This window comes from Plectropomus leopardus, chromosome 7 (assembly GCF_026936395.1).
Source record: "Plectropomus leopardus strain MGB_pleo_1.0 chromosome 7, ASM2693639v1, whole genome shotgun sequence".
NCBI lineage: Eukaryota > Metazoa > Chordata > Actinopteri > Perciformes > Serranidae > Plectropomus > Plectropomus leopardus.
The window spans coordinates 35,440,057-35,458,356 of NC_142182.1; the positions used below are offsets into that span (position 1 = coordinate 35,440,057).

General features: G+C 40.1%; 1 protein-coding gene across 1 annotated transcript in view; it reads left to right on the forward strand.

Annotated features, from left to right (window-relative positions):
* The window catches only part of slco3a1a (solute carrier organic anion transporter family member 3A1a), a 50,278-nt gene that overhangs the window by 4,507 nt on the left and 27,471 nt on the right, over positions 1 to 18,300 (forward strand). The window contains exon 2 of the mRNA XM_042496342.2: positions 4,569 to 5,025. Within this exon, the coding sequence (XP_042352276.1) occupies positions 4,569 to 5,025 (457 nt within the window). The remainder of the gene's footprint in view (positions 1 to 4,568; positions 5,026 to 18,300) is intronic.

Below are 18,300 nucleotides of genomic sequence, written 5' to 3' on the forward strand. Positions count from 1 at the left end.
TATTGGCCGGACAAAGCTTCTTAGTGGCCCGGGCCGTGGTGCAGTCCTTATTGTTGGACCCTGCCTAACGGCGAGATCTCTGTGTCATACCTCAGAGTTAACAACATCGAGCGAATTAGACAAAATAGTGCCTACGGATAGGGCTGGGCGATATGGTTGTAAAATTATATTTCATTATTTTTAGGTTATATCGTGCTAAACGATATATATCTCAATATTTTAAAATCTCCTCTTAACTACTGTAAACTACTAAAATGCAAAATTATTAAAAGAACTGCAGTTATAAATAAAGAAGCTACTGCCATATATAAAGTAACATAAACTACTTTATATGTATATTTATAATGTTAAATAAAGTAAAGTATAAAGTTAAATTAAGTATTGCTAAAATAAATCAAAGCGGAACCCATGGTGCTTTATTGTATCAGGCTGGAAGTGTTCTTCTGCTTTTTGTGTATCTGTGAGAGAGAGAGAGGCTCCACATCGCACCTGGAACAAGCCCCGATACATCGAGTGTATTCATATATTTAGCCACCCCTAGTTCTGCGTCTGACCCTTCATACCCAAACCACATCCAAACATAGAGGTAGCCCCTCTTTTGGGTACGAGCTCCTCCTCGTTTTGAGTAGGCCGATCGGTGCCAGCGTCTTGTGCTGAATCCCCTCGTTCAGTATCGCTTTGCAGATCCTCCATGTTCGTTTGTTTTAGTGCCGTGCATTGTGTAGATGCCCCCTCGGTCACAAGGATGGACATAAAGTGTGATCAGACAACGTAAATGAAATCAACAATATAGCATAATATGAAATGATAGACATATTTTTAGACAATATATTTCATCAGATCGCACAGCCTGAGTACCTGCAGAGAGAGTAATTATACCAAAATTCAAAGAGTAGTATCACAGTCTCTTGCCATGTGTTTACCGCTCAAGTTGAGGGAGAATAATTATATGCGCATCACGTAGGTTCAACACTATCAAGAAATGGCGTACATTGAGAAAAAAAGTAAGTGTGCAGACGTGACATCACATTAACAATCTTTTGTGCAGCACTATTGTAGATGGATCTTATTTTAGCCACCATTAAATACAACTCTTAAAAAAAACAGCTCATTCAGAGCAGTTAAAGTACCTTTAGTTAACCTTCAGTCAACCTTCAGTGGGTTACTCGTCATAAAACTGAATGTAAATGATTCCAAATAGCCGAGGCTTCACTTAAAAACAGCTGCTGTGCATTCACAAATAGCACCATTTCAGCACTTTGACGTCAGTGCTAAACCCTAATGTGCTGAAGGGAAAGTCAGCATTTAGCTGCTTTTTTGCTGCTTGCTAATAATACAGCCTCTGTCAGTAAATCCTGAAAAAAGTCTGTGGAAGTTGAGATTTCTCGTGCTCAGACAAGACTCGTTCTTCTGTTGGGTGACGGGCTGTCACACAACGTGACGAGGTTTGTTTTGTTGCCATGCAACAGATTAAACATTTCCACAGTTAAAGTAATCTGGAGAAAATGTGGCTGTAACCACTGACCAGTGTGCAATTTTTCCTATATAATTTATTCTGGCGGTAATCCTCCTGGAAGGCTGCCTGTTTAAGTCACAGTGGAAGTGTATAAACATGTTGAACCTGGAGATGAGGGCTTAAATCATCCAGAGTGTTTCCACTGCTGAGTTGAGAGCAGGAGCTGTCCGTCACTCGGCTCGCTCACGCCTCCTGTAACAGGATGAGATGTGGCTTCTGCTACCTTTACTTCACTTTGTTGCAGTGTCGTTTGGTGGATTTCTATTAAAAATTTGTGCAAAACTCAAGGGATATTTTGGAAATGTCATTAAAACACCATTGCGAGATGACTGTATTTCCATTGAATGATGTTCTGTGACCTCTCCTCAGGCGATAACATTTTAAGAAGCATGGTGATGGATGTTCATAACAGTTTTATTTCTATTGCAGTCACCGCACTAGCCGTCATTATTTCCAATCCAAGGACACACAGGCGTGTTATGTCCATGATTTCACAGAGGGATTTTGGATTTAAAACTTCCTGATGATCCGCCCAGCTTTTGAAGAGTTATGTGATGCAATAACAGCTCTTGTAGCTCCTGCTGCATCATGAGGGAGTCAGTTCCTACTGACAAGCACATAGCTATAGCATCTTGTGAGCTAGAAAAGCCCAAAAAGTGTTTCCATTGCAGTTTTACAAAATATAGCTTTTCAAATCGCCTGAAATACCACCTCATGCAAGCATAAAAACTTTTTTTGCAATAAATGGGAGTTTTGTTATTTTGATTGATGTGTGTCATTAAGCATTTTTAATATTTGTGATTTCAATTTGCTTAATTTAAGGGTTAATGTAACAAAGCCTACTGTTTGTTTAGAGCTAAACCTACAGCGTCATGAGACAATGTTGCGATCACATCACAGCTGGGTGGAGCCGGTCAGGCAGAAATGCAGCCTGTGCGGTGTGTTAGCATCGTGTGAGAAAGAGCCACCCGAGGGGCAGGGACGTCATGACTCAGTCTGAAGTTTTCTATCCACTCAACGTCACAGAAAGGACTCCAGCACGAACCGCTCCCAACAATCACGCTCCCCGTGCTTTGATGTGTGGTGAAGGAGTCACTGCAGCCTTGTTCACAGCAGCTGCAGCAACGACCTGCTGTCACTTCTGCTTCAGAAGAGTCACAGAGGATGACTTTTTTTTCCCAACTGTGATGACAGCGCAAGCAGGCTGCACGCTGTTTATTATAGCTGACATCTCATCTGCTCCTGAGTTAAAGCTTTGCACAGTGACAAAAGAAAAGATAAGAAGAAATAAGAAAAAAATTAATTTTTTGCAGTTTGTGAGACATTTCTTGCCGTTGCTCACTTTGTTTTTTCCCCCATGTTTTCAAGAGAAATTAAACCAATTTGCTCAGGTTTCAAAGAATTAAACCATCTCTGAGGGCATCTGAATGCAGCACAAGAAAACTGATGCCAATCCAGGTTTCAAAGGGTTCACTATAACACAAGATTTTTGTCACCAGGCAGGCACTATATTGTTTCTGGACAGAAAAGTCAAATTACGTCATCCACCAATGGGAACATTTATTTGTCTGGTACGGCACAGTGCATTCTGGTAAATGTAGGTTTTCTGCCTCTTGAGCAAAAGCAAATGCAACATCTCTTTTTCTCTTTTTCTCTATTTATGTGGCACAATTTTTTAAAGTGTTTTGGTCTGCATAGAAAGCCCATTTTTCTTAGCTGTAAAGTACTTCTTTTATATGTCGCAGGATACTTAAATGTCAAGACAAAGAGAGTTCACTTCTGGAGACTCAAAGGTCATTTCAATGTTTGAACTCATTTTGGTCCGATCCAAATCAAATGTGTACATTAACAGAGCATAACTGAGCATTTGATGGAAACATTTTCCAATGCAAAACCACAGCTTGATTCATCATGCAGTAAAGGCACTTTTTTCAGAAGGGGATGTTTGTGTTGGCAGGTTCCTTTATTCCCTTTTTTTTTTTCTTTTTTTCAGCTCAGTCAAAACTCTTTAACAGAGCCCTTTGGGGGAAATGGAAAATTGTGATGCCCTTTCAAGGACAGTTTGGGACAGATCTGAAAATAGCTTCATAACTGTTTAAATGTGACACTGTGGTTCACATGGCACAGAGAGAATGTTCCCACATGAGCAAACACAGCCTTTCTCTCTGCTTCACAACAGATTCATTACAAAGTCTATGAAATATCATGATAAGCTTTGTGTCTAAATTTAATCTTACATTATATAAACTACAGATAGGAAACAAAACTGGGATACAAGAGCATTTGGCTGCGTTTGCTTCAGCTGGAAAGTGCTGGTGGGCTCTGGCTCTTGTGTGGATGACAGCTGGTGAAAGAGAGCGAAGCTTGTGATGAGCTGTTCTCACTGAAGCTAAATGTTGCTGTGCCGGCTAATCAGAAACAGAGGCCTGTTTCCAGGGAGGAGCCACAGTGTGGAACATCTGAAGTGTATGTTATTCAGGATATTCCAGTGGAAAGGCTCTGTTTGAAACTGATGACAAAAACACAAACGATTTCTACAAGAATATGGTTCCCATTTACACCTGCTATTAATATATAATCTATACCTGAATGATAAAATCTGATCCATGGGCCATGGGCATTTACACCTGGCTGATCAGGCGTCCGTTCCAGAAAGCAGGTTTAACAAATTCTGAGTTGATGAACTCTGAGATGTAATTCTGTGGGAAACAACAAACCATAAATGCTGACGTCAGTGTCCTCCATGTTTATTCCCATACAACAGCCTACTGTGTATGACGTGTTTGTTATTCTTCTTTTGCGCATACTGGACACTTAAGGACGGTAACAGTTCACACTGTAAGCAATGAGTCCATTGAGCACAGAAGTTTGTGTGTGTGCACATAGCTTAAGAGTTAAAATGCTAATTAGACTCCATCTGATATATTAATTAATGAAGTTTCTTACAGTGAGTGACGTTAGACATACACATCTTTGCTTTTATATTTGTGCCGCTTCTTTGCTTCATTCAGCATCACTCCATCTCTCTGACTCTGTGTCCTGTTGGTTTCAGGTGAGCGTGCTGACCACCCTGGAGCGGCGGTTCAACCTTCAGAGCGCTGATGTTGGAGTGATAGCCAGCAGCTTCGAGATAGGCAACCTGGCTCTGATCTTGTTTGTCAGCTACTTTGGGGCCAAAGCACATCGGCCCCGTCTCATCGGCTGTGGGGGCATCGTCATGGCACTCGGCGCCCTTCTCTCAGCTCTGCCTGAGTTTCTAACTAATCAGTATGAGATCGGGGAAATGTGGAGGACTGATGTGGGTCGGGATGTTTGCTCCAACACCAGCAGCATAGACGCTCAGGAGGCTGAGAACAAGGTTTGCAACAACAGGGCCAACACCAACATGATGTACCTGCTGCTGATCGGAGCCCAGGTGCTGCTGGGGATCGGAGCCACACCGGTGCAGCCCCTGGGGGTGTCCTACATTGATGATCACGTGAAAAAGAAAGACTCATCGCTCTATATAGGTGAGCCACATTCATAAAACAAAATGATCAAAACCCAACTTGTACCTAAGCACTTGAGAAAAAAGGGTAAAAAATCAAAGTCAGATTGCCAAAGGTGCTGAAGATGGAATCTTCAGCTGAATTATATATCACTGCTCAAGATAAGCAGTGTTCAAGGAAAGAGATGATTATCACACTGGAAATTAAAAATCTATTTGGTGCAGCACACTGATTTCCCAGGGCAATTAAAGCTGGTGCAGCCTAAAGACTGCCGTGACCGTGTTTGTTCATCAGGTGCAATGTTTGCACTCTTTGAGTCAACACAGTATATATGCTGCTCACCATGTCCTTTGTTCGGAGCACAGGTCTGTTCACGTGAGTGCCAGGTGAGCACATCTTGGGAGCTTTTTAATCTCCATTACAGCCGTATCAATGGCAAAGATGCCAGATGCGGGTTAAATGTCTGTGCTTCTCTCAATCCTCTTCTCAAAGGCGAGATGCTGCTGATGTGGCTTCTTTGAGGTTTAAAGGTGCATTCAAAGTGCTTTCTGTGCAAAGTTCTGAATACACAATGGCTGTTTAGGGATATGTATTTGCTGTGATGTGTACATTTTGCATTTTCAGTATGCAGAAGGTAGCTTTATTGCTTGGCTCATTAAGACATGGAGGATTTTCACTTCTGTGGCTTTTTCTGTGAATCCGTATCAGATTTTTCACAAGAAGAACCACCCAGTGAAATATGTGACTGTGCTCATAAAGGAGCAATGTGTTAATGCTGTGATATTAACTTTTTCAGGCCTAGATGTATACTTTTTTTAACAAATATATTATCAAAATATTTAAAAAATCAAGTTGTGTGGGTATTACCCTTTGAGACTCAATTGACAATTTACATAAAAATGAATAAATGAAAATGGCTCCCTTAGGTTTTACAAAGTAAAGGTTCCTCCCTTGCTAATACTTACTTTGCAAAGCGATCATTAAAATAAAACACCTACACAGATAATTGGCAAAAAGCCAAATATCGGTCCCAATAATCGACCAGGCCGACAATCTGTTGACCCCTACAATAAAATACACACAACTTTAAAGTTCATATGACATTAGTTACACATTAAAAGCAATTTTGAACAGGTGGGTTTTAATAAGTGTTTGGAACTGGAAGAGGTCTTTACAGTCATGAATGTGTTGTGGGAGAGTTCCAGAGGGAGGGCTATAGAGAAGGCTCTGTTGCAAAAACTGGTTGGAAATTGGTGAAATATGCCTTTAAGTTTTGTCGAAAAAAAAAGTCCTCTGCTACTTTTCCCTCTACACCTATGCATTCCTGCAAACATTTCACTTGATTGTGTTGGTCAGCAGAGAAGTTAGCAGCCACATATCCAATACTATATATTATATATATAATAATATATATTATATATATTCAGTTTGGTTGTTTTGACATGGACCTGCGTGTTTGCTGTGCAGACTGCCACATCAGCCTTTGATGGAGTGGATGAGATGTGTCTGCATAGTGTGTGCTGTTTTTTATCAGCATGCAGCAGAGACAATGAGAGCCTGAATAGAGGATGAGTTCAGGCTGGCACTCACCCTTCTCTCTGATACAGCTGTGTGGCTGCCTTTTGTCACTCAAATACAGATGTGACCTGTGAACAAAGGCAGCAGTGTGCTCTCTGTAATCTCAAGCCAAGAGCTGATTTTCTTAATTGCCGTTCATTGTGTTGATTTGTCCCGAACAAGAGCTGTATTTACAAAACGCACCTCCAGCTTTGTTCGAAACAACAAAAGAGCTTGAAAAAAGTACCACAAACGGCTTTGACATTCTGGCACCAGCACAGGGGCTTGTTAGCAGTTTACGGTGGGAAGTGGACTGCGATTGATTGAAGTTTGGCAGGCGTAAGGGAGTGGAGATTTGGTTCTGTCCTCCTCTGATAAGCTGCAAGGAGAGTTGGAGGAAAAACAAGCGGTGAGCAGCGAGGAACAATGTGGTATTGAGTCGCACTCAGCTGATCGTCCTAATCCTTCTGCTGCAGGCATGTCATGTGCCCCCAGCTGCATGAATGGAGTAGATTGTCTGAAATTCTGTGAGATTTCCTTTCACATACTGATAATGTATTTGGATTATTCATCAGTTTACGTCAACAAGTTCACATTGTTAACAGCAGCGACTGAAAGTTTTGTTACGAAACGGCAAATATTTGCTCAATTCCTGCAGGTTTTGCACATGTTCTGTAGTCTTTGGCTCCAGCCTTAAAAGAGAGAGAGATTACATTTTTAACACTTTGGTACCCTAGCAAATAGGCTTAATTTCCTTCAAAAACATGGGAAGAAGGCGACCAGCAACTTGACAAGAAATTGTGCAAAAAAATTAAGAAATTAGTAAAAAGTCACAAGCTACAAGTTACCCGAAAATAAGCAAAAAAAATGAGGATTTTTTTTTCTGTAACTAGAAATAAGTAAAAGGTTGTAAGAAATTACCCAAAAATAAATAAAAAAAAATAAAAAAGTAAACAAAAAGTGCTAAAAAAAAATTTTTTTTTCTTTTCTTTTTTTTGTTACATGATTTTAATTATATAATTAAGAGAATCATGAATATAGTTTTATGGAACATTTTATCACCAGTATTTAAACAAATATATAATAATCAACCCCAGCTAATTTTTCAGATCATTCACTTGTCACATGTTACTTATGTTTTGCCATTTGGGGCATTTCTTGCCAAGATGCTCATCATATTTTTTTCCCGTGTTTTTGAAAGAAATCAAACTCGTTTTTTTAGATTTCTGAGATTAAAATGCCAGTGAAAGACATCTGAATGTAGCACAATAAAACTGATGTCACTATAAACACACACCTGGGAATAAGTCCCACAATCTCGCAAGATGATGTAATTTAAGATACGAAAACTGTAGCTTTATTGTGACATTTTCAAAACATGAGTGAATATAACCACCATCTCACTTGTGTTATTTTGTGTCTTCAGACAGAGATTGCAGATTTTTGTTGTGGTTTGTAGAAGCAATGGGAGAGAAGTGAGAGGAAAACACCTTTTGAATCTGAGACCAGAAACTCTAACCTGACATGTGTCTCAGAACAGCTGCAGACAGATGTGCTGTACGAGCATGTAAAGTTAAACTTCCTCCAGGCTCTCATTTTCACACTGCCGGATCACAAGTGTGTGTCTGCGCACTGTTTGGCTTGTAGACTTTTTCACAGCTTTAAGTGTTGGAACTTTTTCACACACTCACTGAGAGCGAAGGATGAAAGCAAAGTAATCACTTTGATTCTTTAATTCACTTTAATTATGTGATATATCACATAATTTGAAGTTCAGCAAAAAGCGACGATCACCGTGATCCATGAAACATGACACCAAGTGTAATTCATACTGCTATTTTTCCCACCTCAACTGTTGTTGTCAGGACACATTTTCGCCTGGTGATGTGTTATTATTAAAATTAGAGCCTGAGCCAAACAGCCAGGTGGAAAGTGAACGCCTTCGGCAGAGGCAAGACCCGCCCTTTCCGAGTGTGGCGGTGCAGGGAGAGCCGAGCCGAGAGGCCTGGAGAAGAGCCATAATTACAGACTGAGGCAGGAATGCCAACCAGCCAGCTATGAGGTGGGTCTGAGTGGGCCGGGACGCACATGCATACCACACAGGCCTGTGAAAAACAACTCCTCCAGAGGCTCCGGCTGCCTGCTTTTACTGCGTATACTGCAGCAGACACAGCTTACTGCTGTTTAAACAGCTGTAAAACACACTCAAGCAAAGTTGGCAGTGACTCTTCAGAGCTGTTTGTCTCTGTCTGGTTAAGATATGCTCTCTGTCATTGTTAAGATTTTTTTAGGATCTTGTACTGCTTCATGGTACATGTTCTTCTCAAAAGGAAGTACTTCAGTGCTGTTATAAAACCAGTTTGAACGCCATCACCAGGCACAGTCAAACATAAACGTGTGTATATTGTGGCATCGAGTTGTTTTGGTGTGTTTCGCGGGTCTAGACGTAGGCATTCGTCCCTGGCCAAAGGAAATAAATATGATTGGACAGATTGCGTCAACAGGATCTCTATTCCCACTGCTCTATGACCTTTCAAATCCACTGCTAATTCTGGCTCTTCCCACAGGACCCCCTGACTGCATAAATATACTATACAAGACACACAGAGAAGAGTTTAGAGTCGGCCTTGTGAATCCTGCTGCACAAACTCAAACCCAGAAGCTTTTAAACAGCCTCATAAAACTGTAATGTGCAGCATGGGGAGCTCGTGGCACACTACATATATGGTGAATGACATTAATTTATTTATCAATGTCATGCCTTTTTAGGCAAAATCCCACAGATCTGGACATGTGCTATCGCTTGCTGCTTAAGTTACATAATAAATATAAGAAATGTATAATCAGATTGAAAAGTGCTGACAGAGAGGAGGCTTAAAGTGCAGTTTTCTAATGCAGCTTCTTTTACTGAGGTCTAGCTGTAGTTGTAATGTTTTTTTTTTGTTTGTTTTGCTGTGTACATTACGTCTTGTGGTGCTCACTACAGCCATGCCAGCAGCTCTGTGAGACTATACGTAGGCACTGTGGTATTTCAAGCTGAATGCTATTGTCAGCATGCTCCTCTACATTCTCACATTTGATGCATTTCCCAGGTGAAAAGCATCTGACAGCAGTTGTCAGATTCCGTTCACCAGCATTACACCTCTGAAACCCAAGAAAGTTGGTTTGGATGTCCCACAAACTGCAAAAATAAATAAGTAAATAAAAAATAACAGGTGACAAGGAAATTATGTGAAAATTAGCTGGGGGGGGTATTTGATATTATCAAGAAAGTGAGAAAATGTCCAGACAATTATATGTGTATATATATATTTATATATACCTTTTTTCACACTTTTGTACGTTTTTTATAATTACTATTATCATTATAGGTAATATAGGTAATATCTGTTTTGTTTTTTGTTTTTACTAATTTCTTGCTATTTCCCCCATGTTTTTGAAAGAAATCAAGCCAGTTTGCTGTGGTTTCAAAGGCTCAAAATTGTGTTTCCAGTGTACTCCTACCTGCCCAGTTAGTGGCTTGAATGCTAAAACAGGTTTTGTAATGCTTCCCCTAAGACCCCTTTTTCCCTCATATCTTTAATAAATAGATATTAACAGTAAAATTGAAACCCCCTTTAATATGATTTTGGACAGCGTAAAGCCAGGAGGAGCACAACAGCCAAGAGTATGAAGTGCAATCCTGTCAGAGTGACTCTCTCTCTCTGTCTCTCTGTCTCTCTGTCTCTCTCTCTCTCTCTCTCTCTGTCTCTCTCTCTCTCTCTGTCTCTCTCTCTGTCTCGCTCTCTCTGTCTCTCTGTCTCTCTCTCTCTCTCTCTGTCTTTCTCTGTCTCTCTCTCTGTCTCTCTCTCTCTGTCTCTCTCTCTCTCTCTGTCTCTCTCTGTCTCTCTCTCTCTGTCTCTCTCTCTCTGTCTCTCTCTCTCTCTCTCTCTCTCTCTCTCTCTGTCTCTCTCTCTCTGTCTCTCTCTCTCTCTCTCTGTCTCTCTCTCTGTCTCTCTCTGCCTAACTACCAAACTACTGGCTGTGGGGAAACACAAAGGTCCTTTTTTTCTTCGTTGTGGCCTGAGACAAGATAACTGCCTCTACCTGGAGAGCAAAAGCGTAAAATAATTTTCCTTTTCTATCTCTGTATTTTGCTGCCAACCACTGGTTTACATTTCATTTTCAGGCCTTTGCTCTGTCTCTCACTAGCCACTGTATTCTTTCTTAACATGTTCCAGCAATCTCCTAATGGTATATTTCATCATTTTGTGTTGACTTCAGCTCTGCAGGGATAAATTTAGCTCCAGGTTTGTTAGGAAAAACCGATTGCAGTCGTTGCAGTGACAAAAGGTCTCACAGGGATCCTCGAGAGACTTGTCAACATTCCTGCTAAAATGCACTGACTCCAAACAGTTGCTGCAGTAGGGCGTTTATATAAGCTACTTAAACTCGGCGCATGTTAATGTCATCTTGAAGGATTAGATTCTAAATGGGTTTTTCCGTCCCTGCCATAAGCTGCATGCTGAGTGTGCCTAGCAACACCAGTTTGTTTTATTTCAAGATGATAAATGGCGTTGCAGTAAACACTCGTCAGGCAGCCGCTGCTCCCCTGCATCACTGTGATGAACTGTGTGGGCCATGTGTGACAGGGAAAGTCTGCTACATGCTAAATGACCCAAAGATGTTTACTGTATGCTCGGCTGCACGCCTGGACGCAGCCCCCTACTCGCTTATCTCAGGCTGGTCCTAGAGGGTAGAGAGAGCTCAAAACATGAGATTATCTTGTATCCAACTGGTCAACAACAGGCTGCTGCTGTCTGGAAGCTAATCAGTAATTATCCCCAAATACTCTGAGTATCATGTAAAGGAGTCAGAAAGGAGCTGGGAGGGAAGCTGCTAAACTTCAAGTGCTCCCGTTTTGTTAAATGGAGAGTCACTGTGATTGATTGGTGGCTGCCCGGAGTTAAAGTTTCATTAAATCTGACCAGAGATCTGATTGGACTCTCCTGTCCTTCCTTGGATCTAATGAGGTCATCTCTCAGCCGGGTGACGAGGCGAAACATACAGAGCAAATCTGTTAATATTTTTTGATGTTTCATCAGCCGCTGTTTGCACATGACAAGAGTTGTTTGTTTACACGTCGCTCCAATATGGATCAGAAGGGGCGAGCATGCACGGCTATCTGATAGTGTTAAATCAACCTCAAAAAGGGTGTGGACTTTTACAGTCTAACATTTCTGCAATGTGTCAGGCCCTGTAGTAGCTTCAGAAGGAATGCGACAAGTTCATCTTATTTTAAATAATCTTGGAATGCCTTGAAAAGGGAAAGTGAATATAACTTTTTATCTATTTTAGTTAAAAAAGTAGCTGTATTTATCTAATGTTGGGAAGTTGTTGCAATTTAAAAATGATAAGTGAAATTACTCCTCATCACAAGGAGGATGATGAGGTTAGGAAATCTACAAGTTCTGTTTTGTTAGCATGTTTTAAGAAAACACAAATATGATTGACTAGTTTGCAGAGCAACTAGCAGAATATATATTAATAATAATAACAATAGTAAAATTACATTTTATTTGTAGAGAGCTTTTCAAGAAACTTAGATACTTTACAGAAGTCAAAAAAAGATCATAAAATAGAATACATTAAAATACATAAAAAATAAACGATACATTGAAAGCAGTTTTAAACAGGTGGGTTTTGATGATATAGCACAGTACTCTAGGCCTGCTTGGTTTAATGAAGTTGCTAAAACTTATGATTGACTTAATTAAATTTGTCATTTTTGAGCTGCAACAACTACACAAAATTAAGTAAACATAACTAAAATTAAGTAAACTCGACAATTAGGTATAAAGTAAACATAAATTAAGACTCATAGAGATATTTACTTAGATTTTTCAAAGCAAACCCTTATTTTTTTTAAGTAAAATCAACTTGTCAGATTTTACAGTGTGTGGTAGTATTGCAGTGACACTGTAATTTTGCCAGTGTATGTTTTTGCTCCAGTCTGTGCAGTCGTTTCTGTTGGACGTCTGGCCAGTCAGATCACATAAACATCCAAAGGTTCTTACAAAATCCTTCATTTTTCTTTGTTTGGGACAGCTTACACACAAAAAAAAGGAAAGCAGCTGAACATATGTGAACTAATTCCATTTGAGCTATTCCATGAAGCAAAGATAATAGATACAAGGGTTTATCCCAGGAAACAACATTCCCAGGAATACCCATTCAATCTATTGAACTAGTTGCATTTTTGATGTATACCTTATGGGCTGATCCATACAAAATATACACATCACAATAGAAATATGAAAGTCCTTTTTCTGAAGTCCTTTACATCCTTCCACATGACTGCAATGCTGGGATACAAAAACTCAGAACAATGGTAACTTCCTTTGGCCCAACAAATTTCTTTTGTTGTCTCTAAGCTATTATTTTGTCATAAACCAAGAGCACTGACTGTAGTAGGTCTGCGCTGTTCTTAATTTTTTTTTTAAACCTGGATCAAAATCACTTTTCTTGTGCTGTGGTCAGATGCCCTCCCAAGTAATTAAACGTTCAAAAAATGAGCAAATTGGTTTGCCTTTTTTGAAAACATGGGGTAAAAGGCAATGAGGAGCTTGGCAAGAACTTTTCAGCAAATTGCAAGAAATGAAAAGACAAGATGCTGGTTAAAACATTTACTTAAATGAAAGTAGAGAACCACATTTTGTGCTCAGAGCGATTGTGTGTAATATTAAAGTGGGACCTAAGGGTAAATCCTGGAAACCTGGATTGACATTAGTTTTCTTGTGCTGCATTCAGACGCCTTTGCTATTGTACCCTGTGAAACTTGAGCCAATTGGTTTGATTTTTTTCTAAAACATTGGGAAAAATGCCAACTTAGCAATCATTAAAATGTGACAAGAAAATTACCTGAAAAAAAATAGTTTTAAAAAAAGAGGGGAGGATTAATAGAAAATTATCCAAAAAAGGGGAAAATGTACTGAAAACTATATTTACAATTATATTAGTAGAAAATAAAAACAAAATATATAAATTAAAAACTTTTACTGAATTTCGAGCACGTTTTAAAGTTGTTTGTTTTTTTTTTCTCTCATGTTTGCGTCATGTCTAATTATGTTGCTCGTTTCTATTTCATAGAAATCAAACCATTTTGCTCAGGTGTCAAAGGGTTAAACAGGTCCAAATTCTTAACCACTGACTAATCGATCGATGTTATCATCCCTAGATCAAAGAAGAGTTAGCTTAGGGGCAGGGTGGATCACTTCCTAGGCTTAAAATACGTGTTTACTTTTGTGAAACTTACACCTAAATAATCTAAGATGTCTAATACAACAGACCAGTCTGAAATATCTGAGTGAATTTGGCCTCAGCATGGTACATCTGGAGACCCTTTAAAGATGATGCTTGGCCAACTTCTCTGGCCTGCTGCACTTTTCATCCCTCAGCTGAACCATGAGGAAACTGAGAAAGTGTCAGTTTGGAAGCCAGTAAATAGGTCAGACCTCTGCAGGAAATGGATCAGTGTTGGATAACAGATATGAGCCCCTCAGGCTGCCTCACCAGAGCCCGCAGAGCCGTATGTTGGAGCTTCTTGCTTTTGCCACGAGCATGTTTTTCTTTTTCTTACCAGATCGCCATCTGCAGCAGCTGAGACGAGGCTCAGCAGCCTGAGACGTGCCCCATGCGGCGTCCTGCTGCATTGTGGCCTGTGTTTTTGGTCTAAACTCGGTGCTTGAGGCACCTTTTTTTTTTTCATCTCCATCATGAGTCCCGTGGCCTCAGTAAACCTCGCCATGCCACCCTGCAGCCGTCTCCAGGCAATCTGGGTCAGGCTCTGTCACTGCTGATTAAAAAGGGGATTTTTTTTGTCATCCATTGGGGGAGGAGCATGGGGATAAGAGGTGGGAGGAGACAGATCATAAACACAGCAGCATCAGCAAGCTGTTGCCACAGAAACGGTTGGTTGTTAGGCTGTTTTTGTTTTTACTATTGGATTGAGATGCTCAGTCCTGCTGTGGAGGATGCAGCTGTCACTCCACGCTGCCAGATCTTCAAAGCACTTTCAAAATCACACCAACGGCTGCCGCACTTTCCATGCACGTAACTGCTCTGAAACACAGGCAGTGTAAGTGTGCGGCAAGACCTGACCTTGGACAAGGACTTTGCTTAGGAAATACAAATTCACGCTGCGCTCGTGGCTTTACCACAAATCCCAAGCCTCATTGATTGAGTGGTGTGTAAGTGGTTGCTCTCTGGGCTCCTAGGATTACTCCGAAGCATGTTCAGCACTTAATCCACATATCACTGATGGCGGAGAGAGAGGGATAACAGTGCCTAATTAAATGGACTCTGATCAATAGGTGGGCAGTAATTATAATTAAGCGTTTGATTCAGGCAACTTTTATTTCATCAGTCTAAACAGAAGTGACTCTATTTCTTTCAGGCTTCGCTACAATCCAGCTTCTTCTTTTTAGCAGTAGTTGAGTTTATGTCAAACCTTAAATTGCGGTCAAACTGCTTACTTTTTTGTTATATAATATGAATGCTCAGTTTTTAGATGGCTCTGTGGGACTCAATGATAATTTAGTGATATTATTCATCAAGTTTAAGGCCATGTTGAGACGAGAATGGAGCTACTAAAAATGGAAGTCTTTCCTTTGGGTTTTTCAGAAGATATGTCATTATGAGACAATCCGTGTGTATATGGATGCGCAAAAACAACCGAAAATGCTGTAGTATGCATGCCAGACCAGTAGTTGGCAGTGTAACTGTGTAATAACACACCATAGAAGAACACCACATGCATGTGCAAAGTGCGGCCGTGACGTCACCATTCTCACAGGATCTGCACATTGCCAGTTTACATGGCGACAGATTTTCAAAAAATTACAATCTAAAACTCGGTTTCAAAAGTTTGGGTTTTCGGGCCCTCAGAATAACAAAAAACATGCACAGGGTATCAGGCCTGAATCTAACTTTTATTTTACTTTTTGGGGTTTGTTTTTGTTTTTTTGTTTTTTTTCAAAAGGTAGACTTTTTGCAAGTACTTCAATAAAAATGTTTGAAGTTTCAATGATAGTAATAAAATGTCAAAACTAACCCTTCTGTTTTTCTCTTTTTAAGGGTCATTCTGACTGATAATAATGATAGTAATTCTGTAATGCTCTGACCGATATTTTCTGAGCACATTATAATACCGTTAAAATCTCATACCATTGCAACACCACGCCCCGCTTTAGTTTGTCGCATCAGTTTGATTATTTTCATGATTTTGCCTCCTTGACTTTTGTGACACATGTTGAAAAAAAAATGTTTTCAATCATTTCTTCCAGTCTCATGGCACTGCACTTCTCAGTCAACTTATTTACTCCTCAAAACACCTGCCAAATGTGTTCTCCCCCCATTCAGTCTCCTCCTCCTGAGGATGCAGCGCAATTAGTGCTTCATTATAGTTGGCGGACATGGTGTTCTACAGTGGTCGGTACATATCGTGCGCCTGCTTCTCACATGTGTCCTGGTGAACGGGGGAGAAATAGGCGATTGGCATCTCTATCCTGATAATTAGGCCAAGCCACCTGCTGAAGAAGCTGTTACCAGCTGCTGTCAAAGAGTCCCAAACCTCCACTCATCTTCAATAGAGCAGCTGCGCCTCTCCATCAGAGAGTCGCACATGCTCTGGTCTTTTGCCCTTTCTCCTCCATGCTTTCATCCTACCACCCAACCGCCTAACAATAGGGACTGTGGGTAGCTCCGTCTGGGCTCCAAGCAAACATCTGAAGCAAGATTACAAACAGATGACTGTAGCAGGGCAAAATGACAAGGCTTTGCTCTGTTACTTTAGCTCCTGCCCACTGTCTATCCATCCCTCTCTCCCCTCTGTCTCTGTCTCTCTCTCCCTCCTCTGCTGACCCAGCGTACACAGCGCTGGCAGCCTGCTCCCAGCATCACATCACTGCCCTGTTTGAACACACGCCCAGTCTGTTTATGTAATCTTATGGAAGAGAAAGACCGTCATTATTGTAACAGCGGTCGAAGCTTGCAATTACTGTAACATTTCAAAGCCTCGCACAGCAAAGACCTGACAGCACTGATTCACATTAAAACAGTTTATTGTCTGGTTACTAACGATGAAGATTGTTTCATTAATTAGGAGTGTGGGTTGAAATCTGTACGACATGAAACAAAACCAAACAGACTTTTATTTAGAGTAAACTAATTCAGATGTCATTTAGGTTAATGAGGGCTTTTACTGCTTCCAGGAATAGTTGGTGTGATGACACAAGGTTAATTGGACTCAAAGATTAAGTTACTGCATGTCAGGTTAAAGTAGCCTAATGCTGCTAACCTACAAGGTTGAGGAAGAACCCGACTGCAGGGGGACTGAATACAAAGACCCTTAGGGCCTGCTTTAATATAAACACTCTTGTATTGCTCTGCAAACAAAATGGGCTTTTTAAAATCAGGCTATATAAAGGAGAGACTTGATGATCACTAAAATTATGAGAGGAAATAAAGTAGATATATCAATATCTGTATCTTTTATCAACCAAATTATACAACAACATATTAGTAAATCGGATATCAGCAAAATATCCCAAACTGTGCATCCTTAGAAATAACGCTTAATAGTGAGAACATTGACAAAGATATAAAATTCAGCTCTATTTAAATCAGTAAGTTAACTGACAAAACAATTGTCTTTTGCAAGACACATTTATTATGCTGACACTGTCAGCATTAGCCTGTGAAATTTTATATTACATAAATTAGCCTAGCTGCTAGCCGAGTTTTTCTAACAGTGTCAACAGTGAACAGGTCCATCGTTGGATGAATGTGCATCAGACAGTCCACGTTGCATACATCTGATGTATAAATTATGGTGTCAGTTGTGTTTATAGTTTATAAAAAAAACCATATAAAAACAAAACATTATTGGGACATTTTGAAATTTCTATTTTTTTCTGGGCGTGATTGACATTTCCTCAACTCTCGTGTTTGTTTCACCTTTTTACGCTGAGACAGATTACACATTTATTACCTTATTAGTACATGGAGTGTAGTAACATCAGAAGTGTTGAACTCTTACTGGAGGATACCTGATGAAGAAGTTTGAATTCAGTCGGGGCAGGCAGCGCCACGTATTTTTATGAACCTGTCTGATATCTACTTACAAGTGTTGATTTAGAAGATATGCAATAGACGCTTTTTGAACTATCATTCCCATTTCATAATTTCCCTCACGTATGTTTGTTGACTTTCCTCTGCTTTTATTATCAAGATCCAAGTGTTACCCTTCAATATTTATCTGTAAGGAGACACACACAGGATGTGAATACACACACACACAGTTTGTTCTTTTCCCAAAGATTAATATGATGGCTTCACTCTGCTTTATATAATATCAGAGGGCCGGATGTTGATTTTTTTTTTTTTTTTTTAGATTAAAAAGAAAGAGCATTTATTTCCATGACAGGGCTTCACTGTTCCAGCTCCGCTATGTTTCTTACTTGATAAAAACCTTTTCTTTTTTTTTTGTTCCCCATCCAGCTGCAGTGTGTTTTACTTAAGTGATTTTTCTCTGTATTGTCATCCAAAGAGTCATGGGATGTGGCAGCTCGGTTGTCGCAGCCGTTGAATTATAAAAGAGGACAGAGATGTGTCGGGCACAGCAGCTCGTCAGTCAGGACTTACTATTTTCTACCTCTAATATAAAACAGTTCATGTAAACATAATAAAAACATTGCTAAA